The sequence below is a fragment of the Oryctolagus cuniculus genome, chromosome 1 (assembly GCF_964237555.1).
Source record: "Oryctolagus cuniculus chromosome 1, mOryCun1.1, whole genome shotgun sequence".
Lineage (NCBI taxonomy): Eukaryota > Metazoa > Chordata > Mammalia > Lagomorpha > Leporidae > Oryctolagus > Oryctolagus cuniculus.
In genome coordinates this window covers 237,861,976-237,875,389 of record NC_091432.1, presented here as the reverse complement: position 1 = coordinate 237,875,389, position 13,414 = coordinate 237,861,976, and the positions used below count along the sequence as shown (strand labels likewise).

The window sequence follows — 13,414 nt, the reverse complement described above, 5'->3', positions numbered from 1 at the left end:
TGTAACACTGACTTTCAAATAAATAAATGAATCTTTAAAAAAAATAGAAATCTGAAAGACCCTTGGTCCCCAGGATCTTAGATACAGGATATTCAACGTGTATAAATCATTCCAGCCCTAAAACCAAAAGAGAGATGAGAGCAGGGCCACGGAGGGCAGGACCATCATGCCACACAGTCAACTACACAAGTGACTGGGGTAGAGAAGAGACGTAAAGGACATGCTGAAGAGGCCGAGGCATCCTGAGAAACAGCAGATGTCCACCCAAGATGTCAAAAGCTCAGAGAGACCTAAACAGGACAAACACCAATAACACAGAAAGAAAGAAACATCACACGTAGGCACAAAAATTCAAACTGCTAAAAAGCAGACACAGGAAAACCTTGGAGGCCACCAGAAGGAAAGGCCATCGCATGCAAAGGAAAAGAGCAAGAGTTCCAGGCGGCTCGGAGACTGTAGGATGAGCCCGAGCTGCACTGCTCATGTTGAGTGGAAAGAATATGACCAACCCAGAATTCTTGTCCACAAACACTTTCAAAATTTAAGGTAAAAGGAGATATTTTTCAAACAAAAGCTCAGGTAATTCATCACCAGCAAAACTGTGCTAACAATAACAAAAAAGTTCATAGATGGTTTCTAGGTACAAGGAACATAGTAACAGATGAGACTTTTTATCTACACAAAACAACAGCTTAAGATTAATGTTAAGACTACTCGGGTTAATACATTTTTTAAAAGATTTATTTATTTACGTGAAAGGCAGAATTACAGAGAGGCAGATGCAGATCCACATGGGTGCAGGGGCCCAAGGACTTGGGCCATCTTCCTCTGCTTTCCCATGCCATAGCAGAGAGCTGGATCGCAAGTGGAGCAGCCAGGACTCAAACTGACACCCATATGGGATGCCGCCACTGGAGGCAGTGGCTTTACCCACTACACCCACAGCTCCGGGCCCTGTTTAATAAATTTAATTAAATGGTCACTGTTTAAAGCAGCAACAGCAACACACAGTGGGTCTTCAGCACATATAAAATTATACCATGTGAAAAGATGCAAGGAAAGGTATGAGCCGTGGTTATGTGATGGGCTCTCACATGAACAGCATCAACTAAAGGCAGATCTGTACCGTGTGCCCCAAGGCAACCACTGAAGGCATCAGACAAGCATGCAAATGAAAAAGCCAACACTGAGATAAATATTTCTATCCAAAACAAGACAGCCTTTTTCTATTAAAAATTTCAATCTGGGGGCCAGTGTTACAATACAGTGGCTTAAGTCACCACTTGTGACACTGGCATCCCATTGAGGGCTATTTGAGTCCCAGTTGCTCCACTTTCAATCCCACTCCCTGCTAACGCATGCTGGGAAACAGCAAAACAGGACCCAAGTGCTTGGGCGCCTGCTGCTCAACTTAAGAGACCAGGACGGGGCTCCTGGCTTCGGTCTGGCCCAGCCCAACACATGGTCATTTGCGGGGAGAAGCAATGTCTGGACAATCTATCTCTCTCTCTGCCACTCTGCCTTCGAATAAGTAAAAAATCTTTTAAAAAAAGTCAAAGCATGGAACGAGAGGAAGCACATAAACACTAACCAACAGAACACCGAGACACGACGTCAGCAACAGACCAGACTGCAGGGCACACAGGGACCCTGCCCAGCAATGATGGAGACGGCACTGGGAAGTCGCGGCCACGGAGCTTCCGAGCCGTGTGCGGCACAAATGGACAGATGTGAAGGACAGGCACGAACCCTGATGCAGGCTCGCGGCTGTGCTGGTGCTCACGGTGCTGCAGGACACTGCACATAGTGACCTCCACCAAGAGCAGATGAGGCCTCACAACAGAACAGGCTCACAAAGACCAAGATGCCAACTGAGCAAGGGCTGCCTGGACAGAAGAAAGCTGACCATCAAGACAGGACAAGACCCATGTGGAATCCCACTCAAAACACAAGGAGCAACCGGACAGCAAGACCAAGCCACAGAGAGCACTGACGACAAATCCACCAGCTGTGAAGAGATGCAGGCAAGACCCACACCGGCTCTGGGAGCACAGCACGAGGCTGCGTGAGACCCGAGGGCTGAGATGACCCCAGCTCGAGGGCACCACCAGGGCCCCTCCAGCTGAGCACCACCAGGGAAAAGCCACCAACCACAGGAGCACACAGGCAGGCTGTGTGGGGCCCAGCACTCATCATGGCCTCTGGCTCCTGTTGCTCTTCAGGGTGCTTGAGTCCCAAAGGGTGCGGTCATCACTCAGTCACCACGTCAGAAAACAAAACAGAAGACTTTCAAAGTGAACTTATCTGGGGGCCGGCACTGTAATGTAGAAGGCTTAGCCTACGCCGGCGGTGCTGGCTTCCCATTTAGATGCCGCTTCGAGTCCCAGCTGCACCACTCCTGATCCAGGTCCCTGCTAATGCGTCTAGGGCAGCAGCAGCGGATGTCCCCACATGGAAGAAGCTCCTGGCACCTGGCTTCAGCCTGGCCTAGACCTGGACATCGTGGCCAACTGGGAAGTGAACCAGCGGATGAAAGATAGCTCTGTCTCTCTCCATCTCCCTCCCCCCTTCTATCTCTGCCGTTCAAATAAATGAATAAATCTTTTAAAAAAAGGAAATGCAAAGGAGACTGGTGAACTGCAACCTGCATGTAGGATTCAGGACAGGCAGAGTGTCAGGCACTGTGATCTCCAGAGGCAGGGGAGGGAGGGCTGCCTGGGAGAAGAGACAGCTCTGCCCCTTGACCTGAGCCCGCCAGGACCACAACTCATTAAGCCCAACATTTATTTGGTATGATTTTCTGGATCTGTGTTTAACTTTAAACAAAAGCAGCTCATTAATAATACGCTGAATACAACAAAAGCACGTGAGTTCCTAAAAACGCTCCAGGGAGAAGGGGAGGTGGGAGAGGAAGCAGAAGCAAAAGCAAGCCCACTTCTCCCCACGGAGGTCACAGAGAACAGGTTCCTTATTCTGAAAAGAGGACGAGCAGCCATGCACGCTGCCCCTCACAAAGGAACCAGAACTCTGAGGCACCCCACAGCCCTAACAGAGGAGGGGAAGTGCCTGTGCACCAGGAATTCTTGCAGTCGCCACAGGAGGACAGCAGGACTCAGGTGAGGATACTAAGCCTCCAGGCACAAGGCTGCTGAACAAGGCACACTGGTGCCAACCAAGTCCTACTCCTGAGCAGCACCCTTGCTGTGATGAGCCCCACCATAAACATCTTCAGCACTTGAAGACACTCACACCTACAGATCAAATTTCTGGATGAGGAACTACAGGGAGCGCAGAAAGAGCATGAAAAAGCTATCACTAAATCCAGAATCAGACCTGGTGAACAGCATGGGAGATGGGAAAAAGGTGTAGCCCAGAATATACTACAGCTACAAGAACGGTGGCCTCAGAGGCTCACCACCAGTAGGTCGTAAGGGACGCATGTGTCTCTGCACCTGCCCAGGCACAGAACAGGCTGCGTAAAAGACACAGGAGATGTTAAGACACAGCAACAAACATGACATGGAACTTGTCTGCATCCAAACAGAGTAAAAAAATGAAAAATGGTGACACAGGTATTCAAATATGGTTTAAGCATACATAACAGTGAGAAAATACTATTTTTTACATGTGAAAATCCATTGTGTGAAGTGAGGAAATACTCTTTTTTCCCTTTCTCTTTCTTTGCAAATGATCTGACAGACAGAGACAGAGAGACAGCGTTCCCACTGCAGGCTCCCACAACAGCCAGGGCAGGGCCAGGCTGAAGCCAGGTCAGGAACTGAGTCCAGGTCTCCCATGTGGGTTGCAGGTATCCCAGTCCTTAGCCGTCACTGCTACTTCCCAGGGTCTAAATTGGCAGGAAACCAGAGTCAGGAACAGAGCCATCAAACGCTGATGTGGGATGACAATGACCTCCCGACTTCTCAAACACCAGGGCCTTTCTTTTTTGCTAGAGACACAACAGCACCCTAAGTGACACCAGTCCAGTGACAGAGGGGACACAGTAATGTGAAACTGTGCTCCCTGTGTTTTCACCATGGAAGGGTATTTTCAAAGGAAGCAGGCTGTGTGCGACAGTGACAAAGCTTCAGAGGTGAGAAACAATCCCATGAGAAGCCTGTAGGAGACTGTGCCTGGGGTAAGAACCCAACACCACCAGCCACCCCGAGCTAAACTGCACACAGACGGGTTTCTTACCCTGGGGAGGTACCTAGGCTAGAAGTTCGGAAAAACACGGACATAAAAATCAGAGGTGAACTAAATTTCAAACTGACAATTTCTTCATTATACCTCCCCTATTCCTGTGTTAAAAAGAAGAATGTGAGGGGTCGATGCTGTGGTGCAGTGGGTTGAGCTACTGCCTGCAGTCCCAGCATGTCATATGGGCTCTGGCTCAAGTCCCAGCTGCTCCACTTCCAATCCAGCTCCCAGCTAATGGCCTGGGAAAGCAGCAGAGGATGGTCCAAGAGTTGGCCCAAGTGGAGGATGGCCCAGCCCCAGCTGGTGCAGTCATCTGGTCAGTGAACCAGGAGTGGAAGATCTCTTTCTCTCCTCACTCTGTAACTATGCCTTTCAAAAATAAATTAGCTCTTTGAAAAAATAAATAAATAAAAGAGAATACAAGGAGAGGAACAGGGGTTTCTAAAGCACGATCCCTGGACCAGCAAAAACTGGGAATGTTGTAGAAACTACAATTCCGGCCTGACCACCTCTGCTGAACCAGCATCGGCTCTGCCAACAGCTGTGCAGGAGTGCGCCACCGACCCCTTCTGCCACTGCTGTGCCTGATGACCCACCCTCAGGAAATCAGTGATGTGGACACACCGCTGGGTCTCTGCCCTCACTTGTGGAACTGTGAGTGATGACTGTTGGAGCTGCATGTGGAGGGTCCTCAGATGGTGTCCGACACACAGCAAACGTTGGGGGAGTTTTTAGTATTTCACTTATTTTGGCCAGCGCCACGGCTCACTAGGCTAATCCTCCACCTTGCGGCGCTGGCACACCAGGTTCTAGTCCCGGTCGGGGCGCTGGATTCTGTCCCGGTTGCCCCTCTTCCAGGCTAGCTCTCTGCTGTGGCCCGGGAGTGCAGTGGAGGATGGCCCAAGTGCTTGGGCCCTGCACCCCATGGGAGACCAGGATAAGCACCTGGCTCCTGGCTTCGGATCAGCGCGGTGCGCCAGCTGCGGCGGCCATTGCAGGGTGAACCAACGGCAAAAAGGAAGACCTTTCTCTCTGTCTCTCTCTCTCACTGTCCACTCTGCCTGTCAAAAAAAAAAATTTTTTTTTTTTTCACTTATTTCTACAACTTAGACTAAAGGCATAGGATTGTCCTTGGTGAAAATGGAAACCACACTGCAATGATAGCCTGGCAGCCATCAGGCAGTACACAGACCCACAGGGCTACCTGGCGTGCTGACCTCTTCTCCCCCAGAGAACAGAGGCCCCACGCCAACAAGCTGCCGCCAGCCAAGCCACAAGGCTCAACTGCTGAAAGAAATCATGTTAGAAACAACTGGAGAGGCTGGCGCTGCAGCTCACTTGGCTAATCCTCCACCTGCGGCGCCAGCACACCAGGTACTAGTCCCGGTCAGGGCGCCGGATTCTGTCCCAGTTGCCCCTCTTCCAGTCCATCTCTCTGCTGTGGCCCGGGAGGTCAGTGGAGGATGGCCCAAGTGCTTGGGCCCTGTACCCACATGGGAAACCGGGAGGAGGTGCCTGGTTCCTGATGCAGTGTGCCAGCTGTAGTGGCCACTTGGGAGGTGAACCAACAGAAAAAGGAAGACTGTCTCTCTCTCTCTCTCTCTCACTGTCTAACTCTCCCTGTAAAAAAAAAAAAAAAAAAAAAAAAAAGAAAGAAAGAAAGAAAAGAAAAGAAAAGAAGAGAAAAGAAAAGAAAAAGAAAGACACAACTGGAGAGTGGGTGCAGGCACCTAAGAAGCTGGTGTTTCACATCGGCAGGCCCAGGTTCCATACTTGGCTCTGGCTCCTGACTCTAGCTCTCGCTAATACCCACGGAGGCAGCAGTGAGGGCCCCAGTGGTCAGATTCCTGCCGTCTGCTTGGGAGACCCAGACTGAGTTCTCAGCCCCCAGTCTGAGCCCCAGGCATCATGAACATTTGAGGAATAAATCAGAAAATATAAGATTTCTGAGTATCTCTCCACTTTAAAAAAAAAAAAAAAAACTGGAAGAATTCTCAGAAAATGAAACTCCCTCTGGGCTCTTGGGAAGGAGTGGAGTTGGAGGCCGTGACATCCAGACTGAGTCATGATGACTGCCTACTTGTGGTACCAACGCTCACCTCCACCCCACCCTGGTGTCCGTCAAGCCTGGGCAGAATCCGTTCCCCTCTGCCCAGCAAGGTAGGACAACCTTGTGACAGTGTCATTGCAGGAGAAGTCCACACAGCCTTCCTCTCGGCTATGATTCTGACATCCCCGCTTGTTTGCTGCTGGCGTTTGCTTGCTGGTTTGAGCAGTCTGCTCAGGATGCCTGCTCCTGCAATCACCCGCAGAGAGCGGGAGCTACAGGCCTGTAGCTGAGTGGAAAAGGCTGTGCTCTGGGGGCACTGGTAGGTTCCACATTGCTGAAACGAAAGTAAATGTCTTACTTCGTGGTCCACACTTTCGGTAGCCATGCACTGGCTGTTGGCCAGGGTGGTGATCTCGCGGCTCTTGGGGGTCTCCATCCTGCAGCTGCAGAGGGGTACTTCCTGGAGGCCATCTGTCTCCAGCGCATCTGGACCGTTGGCCAGCCCTAAAGTCACACAGACATGCATCAGCTCATGAAATCCTGATCTCAAAAGGGCCAACCAGAAAGCAACCAATCCTAGTCGGCAGCCACCTCACATGCAAGGAGACAGCCACGGGCGTGTGACAGAGGCAGTCGGCCCTTCAGTCTCAGACGATACCGTCAGAGCATCGTAACGGACATCTGTGTCTCTGCCCCTGCCAGGCACAAAGATCACACATGCATCCATCTCACAGCACACGCGCCAGTCTCAACAGGGAGAGACCGAACCTTCAACAGCAACACCGCAATCTGTGGATTTTCACACAAAAACCATCACATGCTAAGCCTTTGTTTTCTTCTCTTGGTTTTAGAATGACAGCCAGCAAACAAAAGCAAAAACAATTTGGAAGATTTTAATGATGGTTTGTTTATTATTTAGAATGATATTCACCTACTCCCACAGTCCAAAGAAAGCATGTACTAATCTACAGGATGGAAGAGTGAGGAAACTGAGAGAAAAGTCAGCAGGAGGATAAAACGTTAACGTTTTCTCTCAGCGAAGACCACGGCCGACACAGGAGCACAGGCCCATATCCCAGCCTGGCCCGGCCCCGCTGGAGAGCTGCAGAGCTGGCAAAGGCAGAGCGCTGAGTGGGGAGAGAGGCTGGGACCAGCCAGAAAGACCCCTGGGGTCTGAGTAGTCATAGACACTGTTGTTTCCCAAAGAAGCCAGAGCCTTTCGAGTTCTCTCTCATGCAAATAGTCCAAGCAGAAACATAAGGTGAATCAATGCATCAAGCACTAATCATTACCTCTCTTGACTAAAAATCATTCACTCTCGTCTTCTTTTCCAAAAGTTCACTGCTGGGGCAAGCACTGGGTACTGCTTAGCAAAGTGGGTGCATGTCCCACAACAGAAAGCCTGGGTTCAAGTCCCAGCTCGGTTCCCAGTTCTGGCTGCCGGCTAATTCATACCTTGGGAGGCGGCAGGTTAGTTCTTGGATCCCTGCCACCCCCATGGGAGACCAGGACTAAATTCTGGGCTCCTTGCTTTGGCCTGGCTCAGCCTCAGGGCATCTGGGCAGTGAACCAGGGAATGAAAGATGTCTGTCTCTTTTAACAGCTAATTAATTAAGTCAAAATACACTGTTAAAGTGAATTAAAATGGAGGCCAAGCACAAAGACAGGTTGAGCAGACAAAGCCAGTTAAGCTAACAGGCTACACTGGCCTTGCTTGATTTGCAAATATCAACAAAGCTTCAGGCTATTTTTAGTAAATACCTGCATTCAAGAAAAATGAAACTGAAGTTCAACCCAGCAGAACCAGCCAGCAACTGATACAACCAGATTTTACAAGAGAGAAGAGGAGCCACTGTACAGGCGCTGCCCCTCGTCAGGCACTGCCCTGACTGACCACAGTCAACCACTTCCACATCAGAGCTGCTCAACTCACAAACTGCTGCTGCTCCAACTCGGACACCTGCACCCAGCAGCAGTTTAGAGAGGGCGCTCCTGACCCACAGAGCCCTCACTGCTCTTCTGTCACATTCCTCTGCGATCCCTGCAACGGAGCCTTGGCCCACAGAGCCCCCAGACCCCCGTGAAGGGTCAATGACGAAGAGCACAGAGGGAGCCAGGGCCTCGTTTCTGACTCCAGTTCAGGGCAATCCTCTATCATTTGCTGCCTATCTACGTTACCTCCTCCCAAACACATGAAGGAAAGAGTGGGCTCAAACTCAAGCTGGGGCATTGCCAGTTCAGAAGTGGGAGGGCCGCCGGGGCCGCGGCTCACTAGGCTAATCCTCCGCCTTGCGGCGCCAGCACACAGGGTTCTAGTCCCGGTAGGGGCAATGGATTCTGTCCTGGTTGCCCCCCCTTCCAGGCCAGCTCTCTGTTGTGGCCAGGGAAGGCAGTGGAGGATGGCCCAAGTGCTTGGGCCCTGCACCCCATGGGAGACCAGGAGAAGCACCTGGCTCCTGCCATCGGATCAGCGCGGTATGCCGGCCGCAGCGCGCCGGCCGCGGCGGCCATTGGAAGGTGAACCAACAGCAAAGGAAGACCTTTCTCTCTGTCTCTCTCTCTCACTGTCCACTCTGCCTGTCAAAACACACACACACACACACACACACACACACACACACACAAAGGTGGGGGGGGGGGGGCAACGACACAATCCTGCTCAGAAGTTTGGTTTCTTCAGCAGGAAGACAGGCAGACAAGCCGTAAAGCGACGCCCACTGTGTCTGCACACTCAGGGAGCACGGTGAGGGCTCACAAGTCTCCTGGACTCGGGTGTGCTCCTGTCCCCAGCAGTGAGGAGTCAGTCACAGCTCCCCCACATGACCACCATCTCCTGCCACCTCCCACTTCTGGTTATCTCAACCCCAACACAGTAGACCCAAGAGCAGAGAAAATAAGAAAAGATGCGTACACAGAGGGGACTTCTGGTCTTGGTACAAATATTTCCTAAGTCTAAGGCTCGAGCCGGACCCCTGTAAGCCACAAGCACAATGATCACTCTTTCCCACCTGAGCAGCGCAGCACTCCAACGAGGCCCGGCTCTGCACCCTCCCGCAGGACTCCCCAGTTGCACACAGCAGGTCTGAGCAGTAAGGAGTGACCAATGCACTGATTCTCTAAAGCAAAAACAACACCAGGGAGCTCAGAGGGCAACAGACGGGTCAACGCTGACCAACCGCAGGAGGTAAATGGGGCGTCAGCCTGAGATCACCAGTGTGCTCAGGATCCCTGGTCCTCCAACTACCCACAGAAGGTAACTGTCCCTCAGCCTTTCCTTCCCCTCCGGCTCTTACTCCGCTCCACCATTCTGCCCTCAGCTCCTTGTGTGAGATAGGAAATAGCCGTTTTTAGGTGAGGGCCAATAGATGCTATCTCACTCTGTCTCCATTGCTTGGCACACCCAAGGTCACCACACACAGGCAACAGGCAGTCTCCAACGTACATGCTGGAGTGAAACTGATCACACGAAACAACATGTCTGCCACATTCAAATCTCTAACTTCCAGAGCCTTCCAAATTTACACGTGTGACCAGAAAACCCAAACGCTGAGTCTGCTTAGCCAGAAAGAAGGCACAGGTGACGATGGTGCGGGACATTCGAGGTTTCTGCTCCACTGGCTGCATGAAGAAAAACTCCGTTGTTTCTCTGATGGACAAGCCTAAGACTTATGTCTTAAGCTAAAGATATGATCTCCTAAATTACATGGACACCATGACATCAAACCTCCGTAGCATTCAAATTCTAATAAGCTGGCTATTCCTCATTTAGGAAACGATTCAGAAAACCTGTACAGTAGTCCACAGCCTACACTTGCAGAAGCATGTGGAATAAAAATCACTACAGCATTGTCTTCCCCATGTTTCCAATGCATCTTCTGAAAGAATGTTACTTTTCCGTGGCATAAGCCTTCTAAGTAGATTAAAAAAGAGGAAAACTTGAAGAGTAGAAATGTGAGACGTGCTGAATGCTGGCATGGGAGCAGCACGCAGGAGCTGCTGAGGCGCAGCACTAACATGCAGTCCACCGCACAGCGAAGCCCTCAGCACAAGACACCTCCACCCACCACTCCGCACCAGAGATCGTCACAAAGCACAGTGTCCAAAGTGATGTCCCATGATTCCTGCTTCTTCACCTTCATGTGTTGAGTGGCTTGTGTCACACCCAGGAGTCACCATTCAGGGACTGTCTACTCATGTCTAACAGGCTGACAGAGGAGGAAGACCACAAACCCAGGGCAAGATGACACCCAGGCTCACCTTCTGCTTGTGAGGACAGAGTTCCCTTGACACGGAGATCCAGGGAGTCCAGCGAGACTTCCACATACCCAGCGCTGTCCCCGGGCGCCATCTGCTCTGTGCCACCGGAAGAAGACTTGTATGCGTCTGCACCTGCACACAGAACACACAGGCTGTGAACCTCCTGCCCCCGGCTGAGGACACTGGGCAGGAAGGCTGGGTGCCAGGACAAGGGCTGACCCTAGTCCATATACTCAAACACACAAACTGAAACCCACCACACCCGGTACCAAGGAAGCCCAGCGGCACGAAGGGCTGCACCCCTGACTAGCAAACACACATCCCTGTGACTGCATCGGCTACACCAAAGCTGCTCAAATGATCCAGACTATGGGCTGCAATGTGGTCTGTGTTCTATGAATTATTTAACAGAGAAAATTAACTTGCAGGTTTGAAAGCCCAGCTCATGAAAGTAGTCCAAATTAATGGGAACGTAGCCCAAAGTGCTACTGGGAAATCAGACTCAGCGAGCAGGTACCAACCTGCCAGCCATCCCAGCCGACAGCCAGGGATTCCCACAGAAGGGGCGATGCATCAAGCATCAGACATGGGTGGTTCACGAAGTGCACTGCTCACCACAGGGCAATAAAACCTGGCTATACCAGGGAGGCAGCACTGCAGGGGGAGCCAACTAGCAGTGCTTCTGCAGCCATAGAGGTGGGAGGTGCAGACACTGCTTTGGCCTCCTCTGTTCTAGAGGGTATGTGGGAGGTAGCAGCAGGCGAAGCCCGTCCACACCTCTGGAAAGAGATGCACAAAGCTGCCGGGGTTTCAGTGAGGAGGCCAGGAGAAGTGGGCACTTACATTAGATGATGTTGAACACACCAAGAGCAAGTGATCACAGCTCCCAGCTACCTTTTAAACACGAGTCGTCCACACTAATTCAACAACCAGAAATAAGTGATGTAAGCAAAGCAGTACAGGGTGAATTCCAACTTACACCATGCTCTGCACCCAGATCTCAGGAAAGTCAAACCACCTTTGAGAACTCAGCACCATCAATTTGTAAAACATGAGTATTCTTTGTGTAATTCTCAACACTTTACATAAAGAAACGCGATTTGGGGCAGGCATCATGGCCCAGTAGACTAAGCTGCTGCCTGGGACACACACATCCCATATCAGAGTACATACATCCCCTATCAGAGTGCTGGCTCAAGTCTGATGACTCCACTTATGATGCGGTTACCTGCTAATGTGAACCCTGGCAGGCAGCAGATGATGGTCCAAGAACTTGGGCCCCTGCCATCCACAGAGAGACATGAATGCAGTTCTGGGCTCCTGGCTTTGGCCTACCCTGGCCCTGGGTGTTGTGGACCCGTGAGAGGAATGAACCAGCATATGGAAGATCAATCCCCAACACCACCACCACCAAAATCCTATGTGAATAAACATTTAATCATCTATTTCACATTATAGCCAAGACAACAAAGATGGAATCTCTAACCCCAAAACAATGGTTAGTGGCAGATCTACAAATGATTTTGTCAGCCAACAGTAAAAGCCACATGGAGTGTTCTGATCTCAACCAATCACCTGCAGCAAAGAGACAAGAAGACAACTCCTGGAACACCTGAGGCTCCTGTTCACCAGCCAAGCCTGGGAGCCACCTTGATGACTGCCCATACCCCACCTTCTGCAGTGCTACCCTTCCCCCTTTTCAGAGGACGGTGGCCCTTGAAGCACCCAACTGATAACCCCACTGAAAAGCAGGGTCACCTAGAAGAGCTGCAGCTGTGTGGTACTGGTGGAAGGATGGAGACGGCCCGGCTCCAAGGTAACTCAGCAGAAGTCCACGCGACCAATGGTGCAAGAACAAGTGCAGACCATGCACACAAGGTGAGCCTGACTGCCTCATAGCATAACCAACACAAGCGCAGAGTGGGACAAAAACCTGTGTGTGATAAATCTACAACTGCAACACGGGAACGTGGTACAGTGCCCAGGACCTGGGTTAGTCATAAATTTCTTAAGGTATATAAAGCATGGACCATAAAAGAAAATAATACATAACTTAGCCCAACAAAATATTTTACACCACTGATTTTCTAATGCTGTTAAGAAAATGAAAAAGCAAGCCACAGACAATGCAGGAACATGAGTGCACGCAGGGCATCCACCTGACAAAAGCCATCTACCACTGAACAGAGACCAGTACCCAACAGCCTGAACAGGAGGTGTAGACAGGTGTGCACAGAAGTGAGGACAGGCAAGCTGAGATGGGCAGCCAGCTGTTCCCTCGATGACAGCCAACGGGAATGGCAGCAGACCCTATGGCACTGCCAACAGAGCCATGAGACCAGAAAGCAAGGAAATGAAAGGATCTAAACCTTCATGTGCTGGGCTGAGGGCATGAGAAGGGCTCCTGAGAACAGGCTGGCAGCTTTTCAAAAAGCTAAACACCACACAGCTCAGCCATCACACGCCGAGGTATTCCAAGATAAATAATGCATCTGTGTCCTCAAGACCTGGAACAAATGCACACAGCTGCTCCTTCAGCAATCCAGACTGCAAAGAGTTCAGGTCCAACTACAGGTGAATGGACAAAGAAACCTGGTGTGGCCACACAATGACACAGACACTGCGACACACACACACACACACACACACACACACAGTGGCTCCATTCACACAGAACACTATCAACTGCTCCGTGGACTGCAGAAGCAGAGGAGCTCAGGGGCTGCCTGGGAAGCAAGAGCAGAGGGCACTGAGGCCACCCAGGATGGCAGTGGTCTCATGGGTCAGCAGGTGGGAAACTCAGCAAACTGCACTTTAACACAACCTCACTGGGTGCGCAGTCCACCTCAGCTGAGCGCTAGTCCTGTGGGTTAGGGGACGTCCTGCAACTCCTCCAACAGCAGCTGA

General features: G+C 51.1%; 1 protein-coding gene across 14 annotated transcripts in view; it reads right to left on the bottom strand.

Annotated features, from left to right (window-relative positions):
- Nucleotides 1-13,414, bottom strand: part of EHMT1 (euchromatic histone lysine methyltransferase 1) — a 186,227-nt gene that overhangs the window by 56,608 nt on the left and 116,205 nt on the right. For all 14 annotated transcript variants that reach the window (XM_051838873.2, XM_051838872.2, XM_051838869.2 and 11 more), the window contains 2 exons: nt 10,508-10,639; nt 6,609-6,754 (listed from right to left, as the gene is read on the bottom strand). In XM_051838873.2, coding sequence (XP_051694833.1) covers nt 6,609-6,754; nt 10,508-10,639 — 278 coding nt within the window. The remainder of the gene's footprint in view (nt 1-6,608; nt 6,755-10,507; nt 10,640-13,414) is intronic.